Genomic DNA, 26,619 nt, shown 5'->3' with positions numbered 1-26,619 from the left:
GGGTTTCATTACATCTTAAGGGTAAACCGTAAAATTAAAAAAAAAGGAGAAGGAAGCATAAGTTTGCGACTATGGCATTGCGTTTTTTTCTAACACTCCAGTTTTTCCTCGTTTTTGTTGTGTTTTACTTTTAAGACGCACTAAAGTTTTCCTGTAAAAAACAAAACAAAAAGTAGGCTTTTGCGCATGCACATAAGCCAGTTTTATTATTTTATTTTCATGCACGCGCTGTGAACATGATGTAAGAAATAGGCTGGTGTATATATTTGTCGAGTACGCTTCTTGAAATGCTTGATCCCTTCACGCAAGTGAGCTGCTTGATATCTTAAAGAACAAGCTCCTAAGCACACGCTTGTATATAAAAAAATAAGTTGATGTATATAATTGCCTACGTACGTTACTTAAGTCTATGGAAATACTTGATCCCTTCGCTTTAAGTGCTTGAGATACTTGCTTTCTTAAAAGAAGACTTGTGAGCATGCACAGTGCAGGAATGCAGTGGCGGACTTGTGGTCAGGTTTGGCGGGGTGGGGTGGCAGGCACTTAGTTGGCGGAGGGAGGGGGCTGGGGGGTTTGCAGAGAGATGACATAGAGGGCAAAAAGATGCCCAGGTTCATTTTTTTAAACCAATATTTGCTATGTCACAAAAAACTAACCATTTGGCTGTTTTACAACAATGTTTATTAAAAAACTGGACCTTAAGGGCTTAGGAAGGCGGTCGCCTCCCCCCACCCCACACACACACACACACACTCAAATAAGTCACGACAGGGTGAGCATGCTCCTGCTATAAAAAATAGGTATGTGTGTATAATTGCCTTCGTACCTTACCTGAGATACTCGAAATGTTTGATCCCTACGCTTGAATTGCAGAATTTAATTCTAAAGACATTTTGAGACTAATGTTGTCAAAGAAACTCTGTTCCACTTCTTTATTATACTGCTGAGTGTGCCATGTAAAAATTACCCTCCAATATTTATTGCTAAAGAGAAAAACGTGAATGCCGCAATAATATTTACTGATTAATTATCTAAGTAAATCATAAGTCTATGGCTTAATATCTTGAACTTGAGTTTCCAAGAGCACTAAGAATATGTTAGTAAAGCCACCTCTGAGCATGTATTTAAGACTTTTCGTTCATAAATGAAGAAGTATTTTGTTTTTAAGAAATGTAGAACCCTTTTGCTTTTTTTTTAGAAAAAAGAAACATTTACTGATTAAAAAACATTTATTAAATAAAAAAAAAAAAACATTTTCAGCTACCCAAACTAAATGCATTTTCGTAGTACCCAGAATATTTCTGTTGCCCGCATACCATTTAATCTCTAAATTCAAAATTGCTATTCAGAATACGGCAATAAAAATTGATGTCAAAACCAACATTCAAACTTTTTACGCGCTTTCAAGTTGTGTGACGTCACGTGTTAAAAAAACTTGCAAGTCAAGCAGGCAATCTAAAAAACACGTAATTTTCGAACACATTTTTGTTTTACTGTGGTGATTTTAAACAGCATTCATTTGACACGCACTCAAAATTTATTTCACACCCCCCCGGCATCTTGTAACCCGTCGAGAACAAGTTGGACTGCCTCCCCCCTTCCCCCCCCTTCCCCATGTGGCCTCATATGACATCTGACGCCACGTTTTCATGGTTGCCAGTAGAGCCCCTCCCAGACCAGCCATACATATTCTAAACTTTTCGGGAAAAAGTTATTGGAACTTGCAATCTTAGTTACTGTTTATACCTGTATATTCACCTGTTGAACAAATTTTGAGGCCAATCCGAAACTTAAAGATTAGCCTTTTAAAGCGGGGCTCCGGCAAAACATTGAGCAACATTTTTCTATCGTTAATGGCCCGGTGTTCGTGACTCGAGGCCAAAAAACAAGTTTCTAATATTGTAATGTACCAAATCGAAAATGAAATTAAATTCGGAAAACACGTTTCCTTCCGGATAACCAACAAAACAGCCATGGGAATTCGTTCCTGATATTTGCGGCTTACCGATTTCCGGAGTTTACAAATAGCTTAATCTTACCCTTTCTAAAAAACTCCGTCGGGATACTCATATTGATAATATTTGTTCATCCGCATTTTGTGAAGTTGGTTTCTTTAGGCATAAACTTATGAAATCACGATCACATATAATACTTCTGGATTATCACATCTTTGTTGAATTGAAACTTGAATATGTGAGCGGCGATTAGGATTTGTTGACAAAAAGAAAAACTTTTCAAATCTGGAAATGGTCCAAAGAGTGCGGTTAGGTTTGTTTACGAAAATTCTAAAAGGCTGGACTCACTATCTCTTCTAATGCAAACAATTGAAAGTATGACGATCCTTTGTGTTGGTCATTGATCACGAACCGCTGCAAACCATTCTTGGTCCAAAGATGGGAATTCCGAGCATTGCTGCCGCACGTCCGCAGAGGTGTCTATTACTCTCTCCGCCTCTCAGTACCGATTGGTTTACCGACCAGGTCGACTCAACGTGGAGGTGGACTGCTTGTCACGACTTCCAGTTCCTGGGTTCCAGGTTAAAGACTGCAAGTATAACGTCGCGGCGTTCCTCAGTCTTCGCCTGCAGTCCTTCCCGCTAAGCGGCCAAGAGATCGCACAGTTTACAGCGAAAGATAAAGAGCTCTGTCAACTGGCAAGGTTCCTCGCCGGTGCGTGGCCCGCAAAGGTAGAGGATTGTCTAAAGCGTTACTTTGCTACAAGAAACGAGCTGACGTGGCACCAGAACTGCCTTTTGTGGGGAATGAGGGTGGTGATCCCGCGGGACTGCGCGAACGCGTACTGGAAGAGCTTCATGAAGGGCATCCTTGAATTGTAAGGATGAAAGAACTGGCACGCAGTTATGTATGATGGCCTGAGGTCGGTACGGATATTGAATATCGCGTCAGGTCGTGTGACACCTGCCAACAGCGCAGCAGAGTCTTCCAGGTCTAGCCCCGCTTCATCTCCCTGGTCCTGGCCAACTCGTCCGTGGCAAAGGCTGCACTTGGATTTTGCGGGACCTTTCCAATGCCGTCATTTTTTGGTGAGCGTCGACTCCCACTCCAAGTGGCCCGAGGTTTTTGTGATGAACAGCAAATTGGCCGGAGCAGCTATTGAAAAGCTGAGGGAGCTGTTTAGTCATTTCGGTCTGCCAGATGTTGTTGTCAGTGACAATGGCCCCCAATTTTGTTCTCGAGAATTTCAGAATTTTTTTGCGAGAGAACTGTATAAGGCTTGTCAGGACCGCCCCCTACCATCCGTCAAGTAATAGGCTGACTGAGCGCTTCATTCGCACCCTGAAGAAGGCCTTACGAAAAGAAATGCCGGGCCGGCCTCTGTCCCGTCGACTAGCAAGTTTCGTGTCAGCTCACAGGAACACACCGCACGCCACAACCCTTCAGAGTCATGCGGAGTTGCTGCTTGGGCGGCGGCTCACCACCCGTCTGGACAGACTGCGACCCTCTCTAGAGGAAACTGCTCACCGCAAGCAGGACCTGCTACAGGTGAAGAACGGTGGCAAGCACCGGCACTTCGAGTCTGGTGACAAGGTGTACGTCAAGAACTTCCGGCCGGGTGAGAGGTGGTTGCACGGAGTCGTCATGGCTAGATCGGGACCTGTCTCCTGCAGGCTTCGCGTGACCACACCGCGGGGCACCTTCGTGTGGCGGCGACACCAAGATCACCTGCGGTTGTGGGAGATCTCTACCCCAGAGGCGGAGAAAGGGGGTTTGCTGATACCGAGTGTCCTGCCATCATCGACAACCCCAGTGCAAGGGGGACTCGTGAACGGGCTGCCTCCAGTTCGGATAGCTGTGGCAGAGTGACAAGACAAGGGATCAGCACCTGTCTCCGGTCCTCCCCCAGCCCAACCGCAAAAAACACAGCGCCGGTATCCCGAACGGCAACGGTGTGCGCCCGATAGGGTTGCGTTTTAAGAAGGAAAGGGGAAAAAAACCAGGACTTTAATTGTTCAGAACTTTAATTGCTTCTCCTGTTTGTACTTCGTACTTTTTCAGAGCTTCAATTATTCTCGTTTTTTTGTTAAATTGCCATATCGTGTTAATTTGTGAGTATTGTACTGGAATGCCATTCGAAGAGTATTACTATGCTGAACTAAGTGTGGGAGAGTGATGTATGGGCGATACAATAAGCGGGCAACAGCGAGCGCGCGCTCGTGCGTCTCGCGGTACAGTTCCTGGGCGCCATAGCTATCTGAACCAGCGTACCGTTTGCACCACCCGCTGCTGCCCTGCCGCTCTCTCACACCCGTGGCCATGTGTCGTACTCCGGCAGTCCTGCAATAAAGATGTTCCAGCGAAGAACCCCATCGGTCTGCTACTCCAGATACTACAAAACAGTCAACGGTGGACGGCGACAGTGCAAGTTGGCGAGGTGCCAATCGTCTTCAAGGTCGACACTGGCGCCGACGTGACAGTCATTCCGACAGAGGCGCACAAAGCGTCTTTCTCAGCGACATCCCTGCAGAGGCCCACTAACATCCTAGAGGGTACCGGTTCCCATGAACTAGACGTGCTGGGAATGATCACGAAGGACATGACCTACAGAACAATTTCGACAAGAGCGGACCTGTACGTTGTTAACGACTTGGATGAAGCTCTTCTTTCAAGAGATGCCAGTGAGAAGCTGGGAATCATCCGAAAGGTCTTCGACGTTGCGAATTTACGCGCTGGAGACGTCAAGCCGGAAAGTGAGTTTCCGAAACTTTTTTTCTGGGCAGGGACACGTGAAAGAAGCTTAAAAAATTGAGCTACGAGACGCCGCAGTTCCTTTTGCACTGATGACGCCTCGGAGAGTAGCCATTCTTTTGCTAGGCAAGACGAAGGAGAAGCTCGAGGAAATGGTCAAGATGCAAGTAATAGAACCCGTGGAAGAGCCAACAGAGTGGTGCTCTGGGAGGGTTATTGTCGCAAAATCCAATGGAGACGCGCGCATCTGCGTAGATTTGACCGAGCTAAACAAGTACGTGAAAAGAGAAGTGCATCCTTCGCCAATTGGAGAACACGTGCTGGGACAACTCGTTGGAGCGAAATACTTCTCTAAGATTGATGCCAACTCTGGATTTTGGCAGTTTGAACTAGGCGAAGAGTCTCAACATCTGACGACCTTCATAACACGTTTTGGGAGGTTCAGGTTCCGGAGATTGCCCTTCAGCACCACATCAGCACCGGAGCTTTTGCGGAAAAAGATGACACATTTTCTCGAAGGTTTGCAAGGGGTCATGTGCAACATAGACGACGTCCTTATCTACGGAAGCGCTCCAGAGGAGCATCATGAGAGCTTTCGTAATGTTCTCCAACGACTCCAGGACAGGGGAATGATCCTAAACGTAGAGAAATGTGAATTTCTTGTTAAGCAAGTTAAGTTCCTCGGAAACATCATCGACCAGGAGGGTATCCGACCAGACTTAAACAAGATCAGAGCAATTGTCGACATGAAAGCGCCGTTAAATGTGTCTGAACTAAGAAGTTTCATCGGAATGGTAAACTACCTAACCAATTTCGTTCCAGGCATATCAGAGATTGCCTTCCCTCTAAACTGCTTACTAAGCACAAAACACGATTGGATCTGGACAAGCGAACAACAAAGAAGTTTCGACAAGTTGAAGAACGCATTGACAAGAAGTCCAGTGTTGGCACATTACGACCCAAGGAAGCACACAATCATTTCGACTGATGCTTCATCGTACGGGCTAGGAGCGGTACTGCTCCAACAACAAGAAAATGGAACGTACCGACCCATCGCCTATGCCTCAAAGACTTTGTCTGAAACCGAAAGGAGGTATGCGCAAGTGGAAAAAGGAGGCCTGGGGGTCATGTGGGTATGTGAAAGGTTCCAGGATTTTATAACCGGACCTCACGTTTTGATTGAAACAGATCACAAGCCCCTTGTGCCAATTTTCTCGTCAAAAAACTTAGCGAACATCACTCCACGACTTCAAAGGATGAAACGTCTGATGATGCGATTCTCATACGACATGAGACACATTCCTGGAAAAGCCTTGATTGCTGCCAATCTTTTTTCTCGGAAGCCTCTACAGAAGACATGTCAAGGGGACTTTCAGGAGCAAATTGCACTGTACATCAGTGTACTTACAGCATGCTTGCCGGCAACCAACCATAGGTTGAAAAAAATCCGAGAGAAACAAGTTGCGGATGTTACGTGCAGGACACTGGTCAAGTACTGTGAAGAAGGCTGGCCGACACGGAATGGGGTTCAAACTGACTGTAGGGATTACTGGCCTGATAGGTCAGAAATAGCTTTACAAGACGGTCTCCTCATAAGAGGATCTTGAATTATTGTTCCTCAGTCAATGCGCCGTGACATCCTACAAAGACTTCACGAAGGACACCAAGGCATTACCGAGTGTAGGGCGCGTGCCCGACAGTCTGTATGGTGGCCTGGACTTCCTCGTCAAGCGGAAGATGTGGTACGCACACGCACACAGTGTACCCAAGAAACACACGACCGGCACGAACCACTAATTATTCCATCAAAGTTTCCAGATCGACCTTGGCAGAAAGTCGAAATGGACCCGTTTTAATTATAATGCAATTAAATGCAAAGGTGCAAGCGAGCTGGTTTTACCCGTTTTACTTGGAAGGAAAAGACTACCTCCTCGTCACTGACTGCTTTTCAAAGTTTCCAGAGATTGCACTTCTTAACAGTCTGATGACGACTACAATAATAACTCACTTGAAGTCTTTCTTTGCAAGACATGGAACACCTGACGTAGTCTTCAGTGGTAACGGACCACAATTTCAAAAAATACAAGGATCGGAGTTCCAGAAGTTTGCCGAAAGTTGTGGCTTCGAACACAGAACATCCAGTCCATGTTACCCCCAAAGTAATGGCTTCATGGAAGTTGCCGTTGGCACCATCAAACGTAGTCTGAAGAAAGCTGGGGCTTAACTATGACCGACGATACGGTGCCCGCCGGCTTCAACGTTTGAAGCCTGGGGACAGAGTATGGATAACCGATCGCCGCGAAACTGGAATAGTACAGTCGTCGGCGGACACTCCAAGGTCCTACTCTGTCAACACACAGGATGGGAACCTCAGTCGGAACCGATCTCATCTCGTCTCGATTCCGACAGTGCCCAAATCATCTGACCTTCCACCGCAAGATACGATTGCGGAAAAGACATTAGAGCCGACCTATGGGACGCCACATTCCGATCAGGTTGTGACTTGAAGTAGCCGAGTAGTAAAACCCGTAGTACGCTTTAGCCCTTAGCTAAAAGGGGGAGATGTGCTAGGAGTTATAGTCATCGCGAGGCGTGAGCCAGAAAAGACGACAATGAAGAAGAGGGAGGGGCTCTGGAGATAGATGATTAAATGGCAGATTCTCAACGGACGCTGGTTTGAGTCTTGAGTTCTTTAGGCCCTGACAACACAGTTGACGTGCAACTTCGGCGACGTGAAGGAATTGATGGTTTGGAGACAGTTTATTGATGAAACAGGAGACGCCAAGCTGCGAACACTCATGCTGTGGGAATAGAAACTGACTTTAAATAAACCCATCGACTTCTGCGATGTAGCAGAACATGGTGCTAAAAACAAGAGCAGTAGTTGGAAAAATTGTAATATCCATGGGAGCCTTGTACTCAAAGGATATACAAGCAAGCAATCCCATGATGAGAATCGCAGACAAACTAGTCGATGTGGCTTCTGCAATGGCACCCAAGAGCCAAGAAAATGCCACTTAGAAAAAAGTTTGTAAATTCTGTAAAAAAAAAAAAAAAAATTTTGCTTTTTGTTGGCAAAAGGAAAGAGTTCAAGAGGTGAAGCGCCCGAACCCGCAAGAGGGCCAAGTGCCAGATAATGGATCCCGAATCCGGGAGATCCGTATAAAAAAGGTGTCAATCGGCAACGCCTGGTTCCTGACGGGAATTCGGTGAAGACACTGTGCATCTCAAAGTTGATACAGGAGCTCAAGACAAGCTGCTTCCGTATTTCGTATCTTTGAAGACCGGCTAGAAGGAAGCGTTGTGCCCATCTAACACGCAGCTAACAAGCTATGTTGGAAGACTCATTCACCACATCGGCACAGTGTCTGCCTTTGGGAATGCAAGGCGGCGAAAAATTCGTTTCATTTTTCATTGCATAAACAATGAGACATTTACAAATCGCTGTAATGCGAAATTAGAGCGCTGCTCTTGAGGTACTTTGATTTTGCGATATACCGTGCCGTAGAATTTGAGAAAGAAATATATATATATATATATATATATATATAGAGAGAGAGAGAGAGAGAGAGAGAGAGACTTCACGTGATTACGTAAAGTCACGTGATCATGTAACCTTACGTGATTACGTAACCTCTTTCTGCACACTCATCCTCTTCCGTGTCCTCCTCTTTCCTCGTAACCTCCTCCGTGTCCACACCTCCTCCTCCTCTGGAACCTCTCCTCCTCCTCCGTACTTTCCACTCCTCCTTCTGCGTACCCTCTCCTCCTCCTTCGTACCCTCCCCTCCTTCTCCTGCGTACCTCCGGTTACGCTGATGACGACGGTGACGCCGACGCCACAAAACACGGTGGGGCAGGCGAAGCTTTCGAACTTCTGTCACGACCAAACGAACTGTGCACGTCAAAGGCACTGAAACAACATACTGGAAACCCTTAATTTTCGCGAGCCCTTAAGTTTCGCGAACTTCGCGAGTTAAAAAATTCGCGAAATTAAGGGCACGCGAAAATTTCGGTTTATGAAAGTTTCAATGCAGGCGTCTGGAATTCGCGAAATTTAATGGCTGCGATTATGTCCTCCGTGACCAATTGGCGAAAGATTGGGGCCACGAAAATAAAGGCTTTTATTGTATTCTCAAGGAGTTCCCTACATTGTTTCAAGAATTCGACTGTTCGCTACAAGCTTACAGCGTGATTCTCAAAGAAGGTGTTTGGCCAGTAATCCAGCCAGCAAGACGCGCGCCAGAAGCACTGCAAAAGCCATTCAAGCTAAAACTAAAGCGCACGGAAGCTGCTGGTATCATCACCAAGATAGTCAAACCTTCAGATTGGGTGAGTCCCCTGGTCATAGTTCGTAAAAAAAGATAGCCGGTTACGGATATGCTTCGACCTACATCAAGTAAGTCCGAGCCTAAAACGAAAACACTGAGCTTCGACATCGGGAGGACATTGAGGCTAAGTTAGTAAGCGTGCAATTTTTAGCAAATTTGATGCAAATGCTGGATTCAACCAGATACCTCTTGAGGAGGCAACGTCTCAGATCTGTAGGTTCGGTACGCCATTTGGGCGATACAGATTTTCACAGCTACCGTTTAGTACTGCGTCACCACCAGAGGTGTTAAAGAAATAGTCGAGTATTCGACGGTCTACAACGCTTGCGCGTCTATATCGCCGATGTACTACTCTGGGAAAATTCACACGACGGACGCGATACGAGACTGAGAGCTGTCTTGGACTCAGCGAAACCTTTCGGATTAATTATAAACATAGAAAAATACTCGTCCGTGCCTGAACAAAATTATTATTTGGGAGACCTGGTCGACAAGAATGACATAAAGCCGGCAACTCTGATCCAGTGCGCAAAAGACCTCTTTCACTCTACGTGTAAAAATGACTCAACGTTTGTTGGGTGTGCCTACCTACTTTGGAAAGATGTATGCCCTGCTTGTTTGAGAAAACCCGTATGTTACGTACCCAAAAAAGAAGGGGAACGTTTTTATTCGAACATCATGCTTCATAATGAATTAAAAACCTCCAGAACTTGCTAATTATACAGCTTTATTAGCGGCGATTTTCGATACAAAAAAAAAATTAAAATCTTAACTGATGCATTAACTTCCGCTGTCGGGGCGGTGGAGTGTCAGCATCACAACAAAGACTGGCGACCTGTCGTATATACCTCACGAGTACTTTCCGACAGCGAAATTAGATATACACAAATAAAAAAAAATAGAAAGCCCTGGGAATATCATTTCGCTATCAGTGTTTTCAGGAGTTTGTCTATAGCCACAGAATAACTGTCGAAACTGATCATTGCCCTTTGTTGGCGGAGAAAATGTTGGAGACACGCCTCCGTTCGACTACAAACTTGAGTTCGTTCCCGAAAGCAACTACTACTGGCTGGCACACTGTCCCGCATACGAATGACCCTGACGCTGGTACAAACAAATGTGCCAAAGACGTGCCCAATCGTATCAAAATATTTTGGCGGGCTAGTTGGTTGTACATACTAAATTGCAAATGGTGCTAAGAAAAGGACAGACGAAAAAGTGGACAGGACAGGCGCTACAAGGACAGACGACGAAGTGGACAGGATGGCACTTGTCCTGTCCACTTTTTCGTCTGTCCTTGTCTTAGCGCTATTTGCAATTTTAGTGTGCCCAATCATGCTAAACGCGAGTTAACAAGCATTGAAAGCGAAACGATGATGTCAGGACTTGCCTGTACTGCTTCACAGGGCAAGGAGTTGCCTAGAGGTCGAAAAGCATGCAAGACAAATGGTTCAGAAGGAGGTAGGATGGCTCTCTTTGCACCGGAAGTGCCTTCTTTACGAGGCATAGCAATGCGCGAACCCAAAGATGTAATCCCGAAAGCATTAAGAAGAAATATGCTACAGGGCCTTCACGTATGGCCTTTAGGGTCAAATAAGTGGAATGCAAAAACCAGTGTGTTAATATACTGGCCTGGCATGAAGGCTGATATTGAAACGATGATTAGGAATAGTGAAACTTTCCCCCCATTTGCATATTAACCTTCCCCTCTGTGTTTGCTGAATAGGAACACACGTGGTAAACTCTGTGTCTTTGCTCAATGGGAGCACACGTGGTAACCGTGCGAGTGTAGATCTCTGTGAACGCGTTGGCAAAAGTTGTATTGTAGCGTACGATGCGTACTCGAATTATCCAGACGTAGAGTTGTTTTCAACCACTTCGAGTAGAAGAGTTATCGAAAAGCTGTATGGTGTGCTCGCTAGGCATGGTATACCTGATGAGGAATACAAAGGCGGAGGCCCACAGTTTATGTCACATGAGTTCTGCACGTTTGCCAGAGTATATGACTTCACACGTGACATTCTTAGTCCCCGGTTCCCGTGGTCGAATTGTTTGGCGTAAAAGCCGGTGCAGCTCAACAAGAGATAATTAGAGAAAACAAAGAACGCAAGCGAAAACTTTTGGATCGGGCCTTTAGACTGCCAAACAACCCCTCTGGAAGATGGAAAATGTTAATCGGAGCTCCTATTTGAATGGAGACTGAGGTTCCAAATTCCAGGAGGGAGTTTGTCCGCCTCCTCAGACGTACGAAATCATGGAAAGCTCTGCCGTGACCACTTACCTTTGCCGCGGGAGCACGGGGTGCGAACCGGCAACGAACGAAGCATCCCAGCACAGGTACAGGAAATCATAGCACCACGTTCGTATTTGGTACTTACAGAGCAAATCAAGAGTTCCGCGTAGTAACAGGCAGAACCTGAAGAGGACCCTTAAGAATTTCAGCAAAGTGACAAGCTCGAGGACACAACTGCAACCGCAAGATCCCCAAAAATTGGTTCAGTATATTAAAAGACACACCTGAACAGTAACCCAAATTGCAAGTCACAATATTTTGTTTGCAAACAAAGTTTTGTAGGAGAGTCCTTTTGGTAACACTGAAAACGTTACGTCAGATGTTGTAATATGAGGCGGTACAGCCTTTTCACGACGGGTTACAAAAGGCTTTATGGTGTGAAGTGAATGTTGCAAAGACTCACGCCAGGCTAAACGTAAAAAAAAAAGAAGGCTACAAAAGACTGTGTTTAGATTTCCTGCTCGACTTGCAAGTTATACATGTGCAGGAGAGTGCGTAAAGTTTTGGATGTTCCTTTTTGGAATTACCTCAATTCGCCATTTTTTCTATGTCTATATTGAAATTAAAAACCGTATACAACACTCTGGGAGTTAAGACAAAACAAAAAATGGGCATTCCGAAAAAAATTAATATTTTAGGCAGCTAAAAAAAACAAAAAAAAAAAAAAAACGCGGCAGCTCCTTATAAAAGTTTAAGCTGACCCATTGCAGTGCGCATGCGCAAGATCGTCTGCTTCTTGGGCAGGTGTTGTGTTGACGTCAGAACGCCGAGCTTTGATTGCTTCTGATTGGAAGGATAGTGGGTAGACCTCAAGGCAGCTAGCCTTGAGGTCTACCCACTATCCCCCCATTAGGGCCAATCGGAGCTCGGCGTTCCGAGGTTAGTGCGATCCCTGCCCAAGAAGCGGACGAACTTGCTCTCCGGATCGGTTTCCCACACCCCCATGCTCTTCCAGTTCTTCCCGGGAAACAGCCTTTGCGGCCTGGATTTGTGGAACGGAAAAAAGTCCGTTAAGGACAAGTCTGGTGTCTACGCAACGCACCTTTTCACCGACAAAGCTGTGAACCTTATAGAGGAGCACGATCAGTCTACAGTAAGAAGCCCATTTGTTTTGTTTCGTGGATATTCTTTTGCATAGCATCTCTATATTATAGCCGGGTACAACTTATGAATGCAGAAAAAAGAGTCACGAAGCAAGAAGCGTTATCCCACTAAGCTAGGCCTTGTGTTTCTTAAGGTACCTCCGACCAGACACCAACGCGCGGACCTGATATTACGCAACTGCGGTGGCAGTACTGTTGGCATGGCGCTCGCACAATGGAATTTTGTTTCTGCGCACTCGCAGTGACCACACCTGTTGTGGGCAAACGCTGACTTGCCTGTGGAGGGGTATTCACATGTGGGATACTTTTCGGGGAGAAATGTACGTTACGTCAGTGATCGGTGGAACCAGCATTCCGACTCCAGCATTCACAGGAAAAGCGGGGAGCCAAGCGGGACGTTAGTGTTATCGGACGCATTTAGTGGTCGATTTCTCGACATCAGGGCCCGTTTACTCGAAGCGCTAACCGCGGCTAAAGTTAGCCGCAGTGCCTAGGAGAGGGATTTTGAAATCACGTGACTGGCTCGGTAGGGATGCGGGGAAGCATGGCGGTGCCCCGGTGAGTGGGCGCCGCTCGCTTTGGAACTACTATGTCGTTGTAGCTGCAATATCGAGCACGTTAGTCAGCAACGAATGGTGCAGGAGGCTTTCGCTTTGCCTTACCTCACTTAAATCGCAAAGCATGAGCAATGACCTCGCCGCATTTTTTTAGGTAGTCTTTCGATTCTGGCCATTCCTAAGCCTAAAGGAACGCGACAATTGTCGGCATGGCAACGTTTTTGGAAAGCGGATTGCCTTGACTCAATCGGCCGGGTATTGATAGCGCACAAAAGCAGACAGCGTCCCTATAGACCTTTTTCTAAATTACCCAAGCATCGAGGAGAACGCTGAAAGTGCAATTCGACGGTCCGCGCGCGCTGGCCTTCCTCTTATAAAAGATTCGAAATAAATATTCATGATAAGGCTTTGACGAACGCGCGTGCAAGGCAAAATTTGTTTTAGTCTTTTTGCTTTAGAATAATTACTACTGCAGACGCCAGCACGTCCAGCGCGTGTAACTGCACTCGTAGCATGCACGTCGGTGCGTGGGAAATTTAGAAAAAGGTCCAATGGTACCAAGATTGGGACGCTGTCTGCTTTTGTGTGCTATGAATACCCGGCCAATTGAGTCAAGGCAATCCACTTTCCAAAGACGTTGCCATGCCGACAGGCTTAGGAATGGCCAAAATCGAAAGACTATCTAAAAAATGCGGCGAGGTAATTCCTCATGCTTTGCGTTTTAGGTGAGGTAACGCAAAGCGAAAGCCTCCATGCACCATTCATTCGTTGCTGACGAACGCGCCTGATATGCAGCTACAACGATATATTAGTTTTAAAGCGAGCGGCGCTCACTCACCGGGACACCGCCATGTTTCCCCGCATCCCTACCGAGCCAGTCACGTGATTTTAAAGTTCCTCTCCTAGGCACTGCGTCTAACTTTAGCCGCGGTTAGCGCTTCGAGCAAACGGGCCCAAGTCTCGGTGCGCGCTAACGAGGGTAGAAAAATGGAGGCGTACGTGAAACGACAATGCGCAATTATGGCAGCTGCGCCGTTAGATGCAGAATACGACGAACTGCTTCCTGCTAAAAACTAAATAAAAATAAAGATACTTCTTGAATGGGTGAATGCTACACAAAGATTGGAATCCAAAAGCAGTTTTATGAGGAGCGGCTTGAGGATGTCATCGATGAACATCCAAGACTCCTTCGGCAGCCTCGGACGGCATGCACAACGGTGCAAGCCACTACAAGCCAGACAATCACGATGCCACCGTCGGTATTCCATAGAGCTCACTCTGTAAAGTTGCCAGACACGCGAACAAAATACCGCCATTTGTCAAAAGATCCCACGACGAGGCGGGGAGTATCTGTGCGGCCAGAGCTCAAGCTCCCCGGCCCCCCTGGGAGTTTTACACCAGCGCGGCTCCGCGCAAAGGTGTTTCGTTGTTCCCACGTGTTCCGCATCCCGCGGAGCAGAGGGAGGGATTTCTCCCCCGTGCGAATACCCCTCGAAGAGCAAAGTAAAACTTGTATGGCGCCGCTGTCACGCCGTTCATACGTCCCACCAAAGGCTACGTTTACATGGATGCCACAGCAGCGCATCGGATCCAGTTAGCGAATCGGATCCACTTGAACCACTACGTTTACATGGATTCGGATCGACCAGCAGCGGCACCTGGTGTCGAAGGTCACAACGCAAACCTCGTGACCTTCAGATTGTTTCCGAGGTGTCCGGTTTGCCTAGCGGCAGGCAAAGCAAAGCTCCCGTAATCCCTCGCTCGAGCACTCGATCCGATCCGCTAGCGTATACATGGAGAGTCTCGATTCGGATTGACCATCTCAAACCACCCCGTCCCAGCGGATCGGATCGGATCGGATCCGATCCGATCCGAGCTGTTTACATGGACCGATTCGATTCATTAACTGGATCCGATGCGCTGCAGTCGCATCCATGTAAACGTAGCCAAAGACACGTTGCTCTCTGCAAACATGCAGACAGAAATATCGGCGGATACGCCTTAAGTCTGTTCGAAGCCGGAGCATAGCCTTCTCTATACTCACGAAGCCTGGCAGTTCGACGACGGAGCCATTGAGTGCACTGCGAGAATCTGGTAGCACAGAGCGTCAAAGAGTTATTTCTCGGGGAAATTGGACGTGAGCACACAGCTTCTGCAGAGGCGAGGGCCCAAACACACTTGTTCGCTCGGTAGAAGTGTGTTTCGGGGTCTCGCCGCAGCGGGGCGCCAGTCACTTGGCTCTCTTCTCATCCGTTGTCTGCCGCTCCACCTTTTCTATTTCGGCGACCGCTTTTCGTGGCCATCTGCCAGGCTTTGTTAGTATATAAAAGGTAGTGTTCGAACACATCTGCAGACAGCTTTTGTATGACCAAACTGTCAGGACCTTCATACAAGGAAGAAACGTGCCCCACGCGTGGTCTGCAGACTGTCTTTTGTTTGATGTCTCAGCAGTGTGAGCGCGGTTTACACGTCTGTTGTGCATACTTAGGCTGCATTAAGAACGCGAGTCTTTCTTGTCGACTCCTTTTACATCTGCGGTATAGACGGAACTTCGCCATCATTACCTGCCCACGCGAAAGGACCGTGACAGGAGAGCCATATTTCTTCGAGGGCGAATTATGACAGACTAAAATGCACGACACGCAAGCACTTTTTTTAGAAGAATGGAAAATGCTTTTTTAAGTGCACACCCTTTTCCCGGACTTTTTCGCTCCGTCCTTCAGTCCGTCTTTCCATGCATTTCCTCGCTAAATCTAGCGGCAAAATGACATGACGTGACGTCATGACATCGCGTGACGCCACGATCGCACCGTGACGGCAGGACACGCGACGTGAATTTCGCTGTGGTATTTAGCGGGAAAATCGACTTTGCGTGTCGTCAAGTCTCGAGACGGATGAGACGTGGCACCTTGACGTCACGTAAATTTCTCCGGAAATCGTGGTGGGGAAATGAATAAACAGCATAATCCTCATCTTGCAAAACGACTGCTTAATTAGGATGTTTTCTGAACACATTTAAGTTGTCACTTCTTAAGTTCAGCATTTTGTATATTGTAGGATTTTGAGGATATGTCGCTGGTAATTTTTTAGTGTCGCACATCATGACTGACGCCTGTTTTTTGTTGTCTCTGTGCAGCCGCTGTTTTTGTACCTTAGCCACCTGGCCGTTCATGCAGGCACTCAGTATGGGCCAATCCAAGCCCCAGAAGAAAACGTGCAAAAATTCGATTACATTGGGGTAAAAAACAGAAGCCTTTACGCCGGTAAGTTTTGTGAATTCAGTGTATGTTTCACTCTATTCCTAAAGAAGCGGGTCAGAAAATCTCCAGGTTTAGATACCGAAACGATTTCGTTATATTGAACTTTAATACAGTTTGCTTGTTTCTCTGTTGTTGAATATTTAGTTTTTACCTTTCAGTGCCAAAGGCATTTCTCAAAACGAAGCATTTGCGCACAGTCAACCACTCTAAAGTATAGAAGTCGCTTCTGAAACGCTCCATTCACAGATGAGGCACAGCGCTCTCTCAGTGCTACGACACGACGCTCCCTTTGCGCGATGCAAGCACTAAACTACAAGCATGAACTAGCCTTTAAGCCCCTGCTGTCTCAAGAGCCAGCTATTTTTCGGCGGGTGACCACGTAATAGAACAATATATAGTTTTAGAATAGCCTACACCCAAACGCTTTGCGTACCCAAAGATGTAGCATAGTCTCCACTGCGCATGCGTTAAACCCACACCGTGTTTTATGTCTGGATTCGCAGGCTTTGAATGTTACGTGAGTGTACCAAAACTCGCCCCGAAATCTTCGCGTTGCTCTCGCTAGGCGCGAGGAGTCCACGCTGTAGAACAGTGTGTCACGTGAGCACGTGAAACGTCCTACTTAATACCATAGGGCAGACATTTTTTTAAGTCTCAGCCTATTGGAAGGTTTCATAATCCCACGTTTTGGGTCCCGCGAGCAGCTTGGGGGATAGTACTGTGGAAGCGCAGTGCGACGCACCCAGCTTGTTCGGGAGACCAAACATGTTGGGGTCCCTATTGTAAAACTCTCTATTTTCAGTATCGTCCTTCCCCGAGTTCTATTCCCAGGCTGCAGAGATTGATTCTTCGGATTGATTTGCGGGAAAGAAAACACACTGTATTTGTCTGGTTTAGACTGGACACTCGTTATATGTCCTACTGTGGCAGGTGCCGTCGACGCTCTCGACCAATCCATGGGCATCGTCTTCCAAGCACTGGAGAAGAAGGACATGCTGCAAAACACCGTGTTGGTGTTCCTCAGCGACAATGGGGCCATCCCGTGGGGCGAGTGGTCCAACGCTGGTTCCAACTGGCCCCTGCGAGGTGCCAAGTTCACTCTGTGGGAAGGCGGAGTCCGCGTCCCGGCCTTCGTCTGGAGTCCTTTGCTCCGAAAGCCACAGCGCGTGTCGAACCAGCTGATGCACGTCAGCGACTGGGTGCCCACCCTCTACTCCCTGGCAGGTACGGGGGCAAAGACTCGCCTATTTAGCTATTGCTAAGTACGGGCCTCAAGAAGCTAAACAAAAGGCATGCGTCAGGAAACTGAGGGTGAGGAGGAGACAATAGCACGTGGGGAAGTCAGAACGCCGAGCTCTGGTTCAAATGATAAGTGGGTAGACATAAAGCTAGCTGTTTCTGTCTCCGGAGTGTCGAACCGAAATTGTTAATCGGTTCGGTTCAGGTCGCAGGTTTACGGCCATCGGTTCAGTTCCGGTTCAGCTCCGGGGAGCAAAATAACGGTTCAAACTGGTTCGAACCGGGAAAGCGTGAATACATTTTCCGCATTCGTTTTGTGTAAATTAGCTAGGTTTTTCTGGTTTGTACGTAAAATCCACTTCCATTTTTATGCAACCCAAAAAAAAAAAGAAAAGTTGCGTTGTTTTATTTAGATTAAGCAGTCTAAAAAAAATTAGGTTAGAATTTAAAACGTTGTGCTTATACAACTCAGTTATCTGGTGTTTCTTACAAGCGCATGCCTTATTTGAATCCAAAAACTGTCACAACGTTATGCTAATCACCTATAAATGTCTGTGCGTGCTACAACTTATACTCGTTGCCACATCAAAGACAGAAGTTTGTTTTTTACACAATATTTATGGGCTGCGTGAAATATAGTTCTTACAATATTTGGTTCGTGAAGGAAGAAACGATGCTTTGGGCATTTTAGGCTTGCACGTCTTCATAAAATGACAGAAATATATAGTCTAAGACACGCCTACATATGCCTTAATTTCAGGGACTCAAACCGTAACCGTAACCGAAGCCGAAAACCGCTTAGGAACGAGATATTTTCAGTAACCAGAACTGAAACGAACCTGTTATTTAATTTTTTTTTAAACCGTAACCGTAACCGTAACGTTCAATTAATCAGCGGGAACCAATATTAACAGAAAAATCAAAATAATATTTTTTCTCAAGAGTGACCTCGAGGAGAGATCTTGAAATGTCGCGGCCATCTTAGAGAGCTACCGTCAGCGAACGGTGAATCTTGTAATACATTTTTTGTTCAATCTAAATTTAGGATTAAGAATAGTTAGATGGAATCAGTGGTGAACCTCATAATAAAAAGTATCTATTTCTAAATCTGCCGCACTCCTAAACTCGCAACGCGTATTGAACAAGTGTGCCCTGTAGAGTATTAACGAGAAAATTAGAATGCTGAGATGTCCATCCAACTCGGGTCTTTCAAAACCACCGATGTTTTTGACCTGCAGTAGCCAGAATGAAGAAACGAGGTAAATTGACTATCACGCAGAGCTGGCGGAAAGCAAACCCTGCTGTTCATTTCGTCTGGGACTCTGTCGTTCGTCTTTTTAGTATTTGTCGGTTTGTATCTCTAAACTCCACCATTGACGTATGGCCTCGCTTTTCTACGAAAAAAATATAATCATCATAGATCCCCCCTCCCCGTCGTCCAGTCGTTTCATAAACGGCGAGGGGGAATAATGCGACCAAGGCAGTGAAATGTGAAGAGGGTATGACAGAGGACGTACTGAGCAAAATGTGTGAACGCGAAGTGTTGTACTACAATACCTCGATTTTTCGAGCTAGCTAATCCAAAGACATCATCTGAATGCGGATGGCTTCCTGATTCCGAAATATTATCGCGTTCCTTTAGAATCACTCTATAGCTAATTAAAAAAAAAAAGTTACATTTTGTTGACTGCCAAAACCAATACATAATTTTCCACAGTTTACTCCCCAGTTTTCCCCAACATCCAAACGTGACGTCAAAGGTGGGCAGCGAGGAATACAACCGGCAATCGGGTACGCTCGCGCCCGCCTTTTACACGCACCAAACAGCGGGAAAACAGGGGCGTTCGTGCTATCTGAAGGTGATAATATTATCTCGCTGTGCGAAGTATGACCGTGGCCTATGTGCTTAAGTATGAGAAAGGGTGAAAAAAAATGGAAGCAATTGGCAATTTGAGAAAATTGTTTTTGCAACTCGGTACGCTCAAGCCGCAGCGTGCTAGTTTCGTGAAATCGCTAGCAAATCAGTTCACCTTCTTTCAAAAGCTGGCAGTAACGCTGGCGAAGAAAGGGCAAAGAGTCACGCAATACATTTTTTGAAATATTACCAAAGCACCACGGAGAATGCTCCGAATGTGGGTACAGGTGCCACACACGCTCGTGTAACCTGAAGGAACATGCCATTTCTTTTAGATTTTCTTTAAAAAACTTACTGTTGCAGACGCTAGCGCGCGTTACTACTTTTGTAGCGTATATAGACCGTTTTATCGTGGGTAGCGCCATCTTGAGAGCGAAAGAGAAAAGGGGAAAGGGCTACCGGCGCTTTCCTCCTTTCTGATTGTGTAGAAAGAGTGAAAGTCCCGGATGAGAGGCTTGGCCGGTGTTGGGTGCCCGCAGTACCCCAACTTCGTTCGCGCTTTCTTCTTTGTTTCAAACTCCCAAACTTAATTAGAGCCATGGTCTTCAATGGCGACAGTCCCTCGGTCATCGGGACACCATTGCTGGGTGATAAAGTGCACGAATAACGACAGAAAGCGTCGAATACTGTCCGAGGACCTATTGTAGCTTGCATGGAATCCGGCAAGGCGAGTGCGGCTGTAATGTTTTTTTAAGCTCCATCGCTTTCCGCATGACTGGAAATGATGAACCATTTATCAATTTTTTCTTGCAATGAGCCTATTTCAACGTAGCCATTTTTAGTAATCAACAAGCGATACACGAATCGGGAACCTCAATTAACTTTTGTAAACACCCGGAGCTGCTACTGATCGTTTTGCTGCGCTGCTCTTATCTTCGTGTTCGTATTCTTATATTTCCTTGTGGATGAACGACGAGGACGTTCTAGATGTACTTAGATGAAACCGCAGTAAGTCTCAAAGCAGCCACGAATAATTTTACTATTTGATGCAATAGTTTGAGTACTCACCTCCAATTTCTATCGCTGACACGTTCGCTGCCGCTGTTCCCCCCGTCGCCGCACTGACGGATGCCATGACTCGAACAAAGAAACTTGCACACTGGGCTCGAAAACGCAGATCGCAACACACGAGACGTACCCTGCAGCGACTGTCCGGCGTTTCAAATCGCCCAATCAAAGGAAACAACAAACCAGCGCCACTCCAAGGAGCTCTTTTGTCGGCTCTCTGGTATCACGCAGGAGATCGCGATTCAAGAAAACCGATAGAACTACCATTTCAAAAATTTCCAGCCTCACCCGGCGGCGGAAACGAGCCTTCAACTAAGCGTTGTAGATGACAAAATTGAGTCAGTCACCACTGAAAATGATCAATATTAAGATATATTCAGTTACAAAATTTCACAAGCTCAAACAGCAGTTATCACGAGAAGACTCGCACGCACCTTGCGAGCGTACCCCATATTCATCGGCGGTACAGCGTTCGGTGCGCGCTCCATTCACAAAATGTTCCGAGCACAGTCGAGAGGTTGGCGTTGAGGAAACGCCTTTTCGATTTACGGACGCAATCCACTTCCGCCTGAAACCGGGGTCATATGGAAAGCGATGGAGCTTTCTACATGATCCCGACATTGCATCGCAAGACATTGCAGCCGCTCTCGCCTTGCTGGATTCCTCGCGAGCTACATAAGTCCTCGGACAGTATTCGACGCTTTCTGTTTTTATTCGTGTACCCTATGACCGAGCAATGGTGTCCCGATGACCGGGGGACTGTGGCCATCGAAGCCCGTAGCTATAATTAAGTTTGCGAGTTAAAAACAGAAAAGAAAGTGCGAACGAAGTTGGGGTACTGCGGGCACCCAACACCGGCCCAGCCTCTCATCCGGGACTTTCACTCTTTCTACACAATCAGAAAGGGGGAAAGCGCCGGAAGCCCTTTCCCCTTTTCTCTCTCGCCCTCTTTCAGTAAAACGGTCTATAGGTTCCTTGGTGCTTAAGTAATTTAGCAAAATAACTATAGACCATTCCGGAAAAGTTCTTCTGGTCGGTGCCATTTTCAGCGTTCGCGCGTGTGGTGCGTATAGACCTTTTCTGCAAGGGCGCCGCCATCTTGAATTAACGTCACTTCCAGTATGGGCGAAAACATTGTTTTGCCTTTGCCACGCCAATAGAAGGTATTTAGGATATAAGCGTAACCGTCACACTGTCTCGTTTTGCCTCCCCTTTATTTTTGTACTATTTGCAGGTTGAAACGTTGGTTTAGTTTTTCGTCGCCCATACCGGATACGCCTATTAGGTGGCTGGGGACGAGAGTACACAGAAAAGGTCTATAGACGTTTCCTGTTTCCTGACGTTCTCGGTCACGTGGGTTCCGTATCTGGCATGCGGGGCGATAAAGTACGAGGAAGTTTCAAGCTGGAATATGGGAGAGAATATAGGTGAGGCAAAACAAGAGCGTGTGACAATCGCACATTTTTCGTGAACCATTTTCAGCGGAATGGAGGGATCATAACGATGTTTTTTCACACACCAGAAGTGACGACATTCAAGGTGGCTGCACCCTGGTGGAAAGGGTGTATTCTTTGCTCGCCTTCCAAAGCGGCGAACATGCACGTGCTGGGCTTTGACCTAACACATGTAGACTGTGATTCTCGCAAACATTGACATGTGTATAATGGAATGATCTGCATTCGTGTAGGCCAGATATCCACCAAGCGAAATATAAAGGTGCAATCAATGACGTATAAAATACGCAAATACACTATTCATCTAAAGAAAAATAATATCTGCTTGAAGATACAATAGTGTATAAAGTACAGAAGCGCATCATAAACTTTTAATTCAAAACAAGTTAACAAAAGTAGCTAAAAAAATGTGTACCCACAGTTCTATTTTTTTTCACTGTCGGTGTAAATTGCAACATGTTCAAACACTCATCCATGAGTGCACATGGGAAGGAGGTAATTCTCTGTAAAATTTTATAAAATAAATTTTTGGCTTTGTACTGTATCTATCAGCTGTAAACTTACATACCTCCCCTCTACGACATTAATATTTTCGGTTTTAAAAACTTTCCATCCCTATATACCATTTCTCCATAATAGAATAAAATAATGACGTTTTCACCGCCTCTTCTGCGGGAGAATGGTGCAAGCTAACCATTTGACAAACCAAGAAACGGCTCTATCGTATATTAATGGAGCTCAAAACCTCCTTCATAAACCTCTGTATTACCTGACACAAATCGCAATACTTATATCGAAAGTCATGTCTAAACTCAGACTTGAACTTCGTTTAGACGTTTCACTTCTGGTCTTCAACATATCGGCCGCGTGAATGGAACACCGAGAGTATCCCCAGCTATAGATTCTATGTCAAAAACGGATGTGATCTTTATAAAAACAAAAAGAAAACAAATAAAAAAAAAACACTAAAGCAATTGGGAGCAACGAATGTGACTGCGACAAATCTCTACTATAGTGCTAGGATGTGCACTATTTTTCTCAATATTATTAGCGCTGCTCTTTGGACGGATATCGTAGTAGTCACAGCCATAGGTCGGCATTTTAAGCTGTCCTTACTCAAACTCACGATCACCTGTTTTTCCTCAATCAAAACTCACGCCCACTAACGACCACGATTTATTCGAAATAGGGTCATCACCCAGACTCACCCTCATGGTTCAACACAGAACCTAAACTCACTCGCCGTCATTACCACGGTCGTCACGCTCACAGGCTATTCCGAATCATCAGAATCACAGGTCGTCATGCTCATCACACTCACACGTCTTCACCCTCACAAAACATCACGAATCATCAGACTCACAGGTCCTCACACTCAAAGGTCCTTACGCTCAAAGACATGACCTCACACTCGCAAGTCCTCACGGTCCTCACACTCACAGGTCATCACGCTCATCACACTCACAGGTCATCACGGTCCTCACTCACAGGTCATCATGCTCATCACATTGACAGGTCCTCACGGTCCTCACACTCACAGGTCATCACGCTCATCACACTCACAGGTCATCACGGTCCTCACTCACAGGTCATCATGCTCATCACACTGACAGGTCCTCACGGTCCTCACACTCACAGGTCATTACGCTCCTCCCACACACAGCTCCTAACGTCCTTTGTTTCTCCCAAGCCGTTGGTTTGTCTTCGCGTGAGTCGTGCGGCGGGTTAGGGGAAACTACCCCGAAACAGTGCACTTCTGAACCGCTTATCCGATTTCAAAAAAATTTATTATGTTTATGTTTATGCTCCGCACATTTCTATCAAATTTCTTTAACCTGGATTAATTACGAAAGAAACTGTAACTGTAAGCTGACGAAAGTGGGTGTGTTGAACTTTCGCGTGCTGACAAGGGCGGCGGTAAAACACCAACGCGCCTTCAGACAGGTTACACACACAACGTCGCAGCGATTAGAGCGTCGCCTCGGTGTGCATACCTCGCTCATTTGTACACAAATAAATAATTACTACATATTGCCACGCGCGTCGCTAAGCGAGCGCGTGCGTGGCCGAGTGGTTACCGTGCTTGACTGACGTGCGGAAGGTCTAGGTTTAATTCCACTTAGTGGACTGCCCTTTTATTCATTCTTTTAACTTGGCGTTCTCGTGAGTTCGACAACATTCTCGTCTGATCGAGTTCCAAATGTTCTAGGCGCCGAATGTTCGTGGTTGAATGTTCCAGAGACACACACGGGTAAAAGTGTGCTCCGCGTGTCGAACCGGAGTCAGTCTCGCCCCAGCGATTGTTCCTGCTGTTACGCCGCTATCAACACCCGCGACGCTCAATTGTTTTCTTCTGTTTTCTTTTTGGTTTGGGCACAAGTTCGCCCATTAGACGTTTGGTTTATTTCAGCTTTCGTCGCCTCATCAATTGTAATTCATGACAATATATGACCCCCTTTTTATTCTTGTGACGCCAACACGTACTTCTATGGAAGCTTATGCAGCATAAGCTTCGACATACGCATCGACCAATATTTTTTTTTTGGGGGGGGGGGGGGAGGGGGCAATAATATTAGGTAGGGTGGTTTCAGTGACGTACTTCCGGTTTGAAATCTCACCATAATCTCTGTTGGCAGTGGTGTCCGTCAGTCGTATGCTTCTCTATGAGCAGAGGCCGCGGAGGCCGAGTTTTCCCTCTCACTCGAGTTGCTTTTCGTTTCGTTGATCGACCGTGCTTGCCGGAGTAGGCAGAAATATAAAGAAACATCGGTCAGCACTGTTTTTCAGTCCCCTCGGCCTTTGTAAAATGCCGTCAGCATTTATTATCTTGATACATGCAGCCGTCGTTGGTTTGGTTTCGTTTGGATTGGTTTGGCATGGCTTTGCTTGGTTTGGAGTGGTTTGGGGGTTTGGGGTCGTCCCCGCGTGGCTCTCTGTCGCGCTCTCGATCGCGTAGGGCGCGCCACTTATCATGTGGCAAGCCGTGTCGTTCTTGGGGCGCAGTTCTATGATGAGCAATCAGTTCATCGAACAATGTTTTATCGAGACTGTGATGTTTCATTGGCAGATCGTTTCTTCGACATTTTTTTTCATTGGTGTGTCATCGGAAGATCGTTTTCGTTTATCGGCACAAATTGCAACATTTCGTCGACACTTTTTTTTTTATTCAGGTGGCTAGACGACATTTCTCTTCCTCTCTCTTTCATCGAAGCGGCGTTGGCTTCTTGACGCCTCGCATTTTTCGCGTGTTCGCAGCACACTACGGTGTCCCCTACGGACAGGGCGCAGGTGGCGCGAGCGCAAATGCTCCTCACTCTTTGTATGCAGCGCGCTGTGCGCTTACGTTGCTGGAGTGGTGCGTGCGGCGTGGCGGCCTTTTGGATACGTTTGGCCATTTGGTCGAGTGCTGGCCCTATCTAGCGGATAGTTGTTTACGTAAGGAGTGTGCCCTATGAAGCTGAGGCTCGCCGCTCGGCAGGCAGACGGCCAGACGTAATTGTTGCGTTCTGTCGTGCTCTTGGCTGCGTGCACACACGATGCACGGGAGAGGCTGAATTGTCTCAAGCGTTTTCTAAAAGGGGTGTTTTTCGACGCAGTGGGGGCCTAGTACACTGCTCATTTTTTATAGAATCATATTGCTGCGAGCGCAGCTGAGCAAGTTGGCAGCGCGCCCGTGGCCGAACGGTTATTGCGCTTGCCTTCCACGAAAAAGCCCAGGGTTCGATTCCTGGCCGCGGCTACACACTTTTGTTGACGCGGCAATGTGATGTTCTGGTAAATTCGAGAACCGTCTTGCTGATTCGTAGTTAGAATGCTCTGTGCACCGAACCTTCTACGACTAATGCTCCAGAGCCCACGCGTGTACAAAAGGGGCTCCTCGTTGCAAGCCGGAGGCAGTCTCTCTCGCCCTAGCGTTCGACTCTGCTGTTACGCCGACTTCGACGACCGCGACGCTCTGCTGTTATCTTCTGTTTCCCTTTAGAGCGCAGTTCTTAGGCGCTCATTTCCGGCTTGAGCGGCGTCGCCGTCGGCGTAACCGCGCGTTGCATGAACGCGCATGCAACGCGTGCATGCAAGCAACGTAACCGCATGTTGCATGCGCGTTGCGTGCAACGCGCATGCAAAGCTTGCAAGCTTTGCATCCGCGTTGTTACACAAATGGCGTAACCGCGCGTTGCAATATGGGTAGTTCCCATAACGTAACCCTCACGAGGGTTACCCTCATGAGGGTTACGAGGGTTACTCTCACGAAGGTTACAAGGGTTACCCTCACGAGGATCACGAGGGTTACCCTCACGAGCGTCACGAGCGTTACCCTCACGAGGGTTGCGAGGGTTAGTTACCCTCAAGATGGTTGCCTTCACGAGGGTCACGAGGGTTACTCTCACGAGGGTCACGACGGTTACCTTCACGAGGGTCACGAGGGTTATGAGAGTTACCCTCACGTAACACCCCCTCAGGCCACGTGACCCCTCCCCCTGACGTCACGTGACCTCAGGGAGTCACCTATCCCTCAGTACACTTCCATTCTCTTCCTCAAGAGCTGCGCTCTAAAGGTCCGTTCACACTCTTGCGACCTCTTAAACCTGGGTTCCTTAAAACCTTTTAAACCAGAGAACACACTGGCGCTATCCATTGGGAAGCAGTGTAAACTCGGCTGTCCGGCATATTTTTTTATTTCTCGCGCATTATCCTTTCTTTCTTGGCTCGAAAAACTTTTGTGAATGTTGTAAACAAGCCTTTCTATGGGTATC

The 26,619-nt window shown here is 46.8% G+C and overlaps 1 protein-coding gene across 1 annotated transcript in view; it reads left to right on the top strand.

The window, feature by feature from the left end:
* The window catches only part of LOC8028885 (arylsulfatase B), an 84,839-nt gene that overhangs the window by 23,177 nt on the left and 35,043 nt on the right, over window positions 1-26,619 (top strand). The window contains 3 exon segments of the mRNA XM_040212396.1: window positions 12,285-12,422; window positions 16,126-16,252; window positions 17,180-17,473. Of these exon segments, the coding sequence (XP_040068330.1) occupies window positions 12,285-12,422; window positions 16,126-16,252; window positions 17,180-17,473 (559 nt within the window).

This window comes from Ixodes scapularis, unplaced genomic scaffold, assembly GCF_016920785.2.
Source record: "Ixodes scapularis isolate PalLabHiFi unplaced genomic scaffold, ASM1692078v2 PGA_scaffold8__174_contigs__length_109621045, whole genome shotgun sequence".
NCBI lineage: Eukaryota > Metazoa > Arthropoda > Arachnida > Ixodida > Ixodidae > Ixodes > Ixodes scapularis.
Note: the sequence above shows the minus strand (reverse complement) of the source record. Positions and strands in the feature narration are given on the sequence as shown.